General features: G+C 47.0%; 1 protein-coding gene across 1 annotated transcript in view; it reads right to left on the bottom strand.

Annotated features, from left to right (window-relative positions):
* LOC104280495 (transmembrane protein 51-like) overlaps nucleotides 1-170 on the bottom strand; it is a gene marked incomplete at its 5' end in the record, with an annotated part of 431 nt that extends 261 nt beyond the window's left edge. Inside the window, 1 exon segment of the mRNA XM_009878162.1 lies at nucleotides 2-170. Coding sequence (XP_009876464.1) covers nucleotides 2-170 — 169 coding nt within the window.
* Between the last annotated feature and the right edge of the window lie 341 nt (nucleotides 171-511).

The raw sequence follows: 511 nt of genomic DNA, 5'->3' as shown, positions 1-511 counted from the left end.
CTGGAGTCGGGGTCCTCACGTTGAGCCCTGTCAGCGACTCGTAGGAGGGGAGGGAGACGCTGATTCTGTTGCTCCGGTCCGAGTCCCTGGGCTCAGCGTAACCTGTGTTCATCACCTCCTCGTAGCTGGGGACGTAGTACTGGGAAGAGACGTCTTCGTCCTCTTCTTGACTAAAGGGGAAAACATTAAAGCGGTCAGTAGCACATCACTGTTGGGTGTCAAAACCTTGACAAATCATTTGTTCCATATTGTGTACTGATTCCTTTTTGACATATCACAACCCCACCTATATTCAGACACATTTTTATTTCCTTGTAACATTTAACCATCACTTTCTTTGCCCATGAAACCTCTTTTTCTATTGCACAGCAGTGATTCCTTCCTTCTCACACAACGCTGATTTCTCACCTCCCCTCTCAAAATATAATCAGTCGAAACACATTTGAAAGACACACCACTCCTGTCTCGGTCATAGAATCCTGGAATGGCCAAGGCTGGAAGGGACCTTAGA

The sequence above is a fragment of the Apaloderma vittatum genome, unplaced genomic scaffold, assembly GCF_000703405.1.
Source record: "Apaloderma vittatum isolate BGI_N311 unplaced genomic scaffold, ASM70340v1 scaffold20481, whole genome shotgun sequence".
Taxonomy (NCBI): Eukaryota; Metazoa; Chordata; class Aves; order Trogoniformes; family Trogonidae; genus Apaloderma; species Apaloderma vittatum.
Note: the sequence above shows the minus strand (reverse complement) of the source record. Positions and strands in the feature narration are given on the sequence as shown.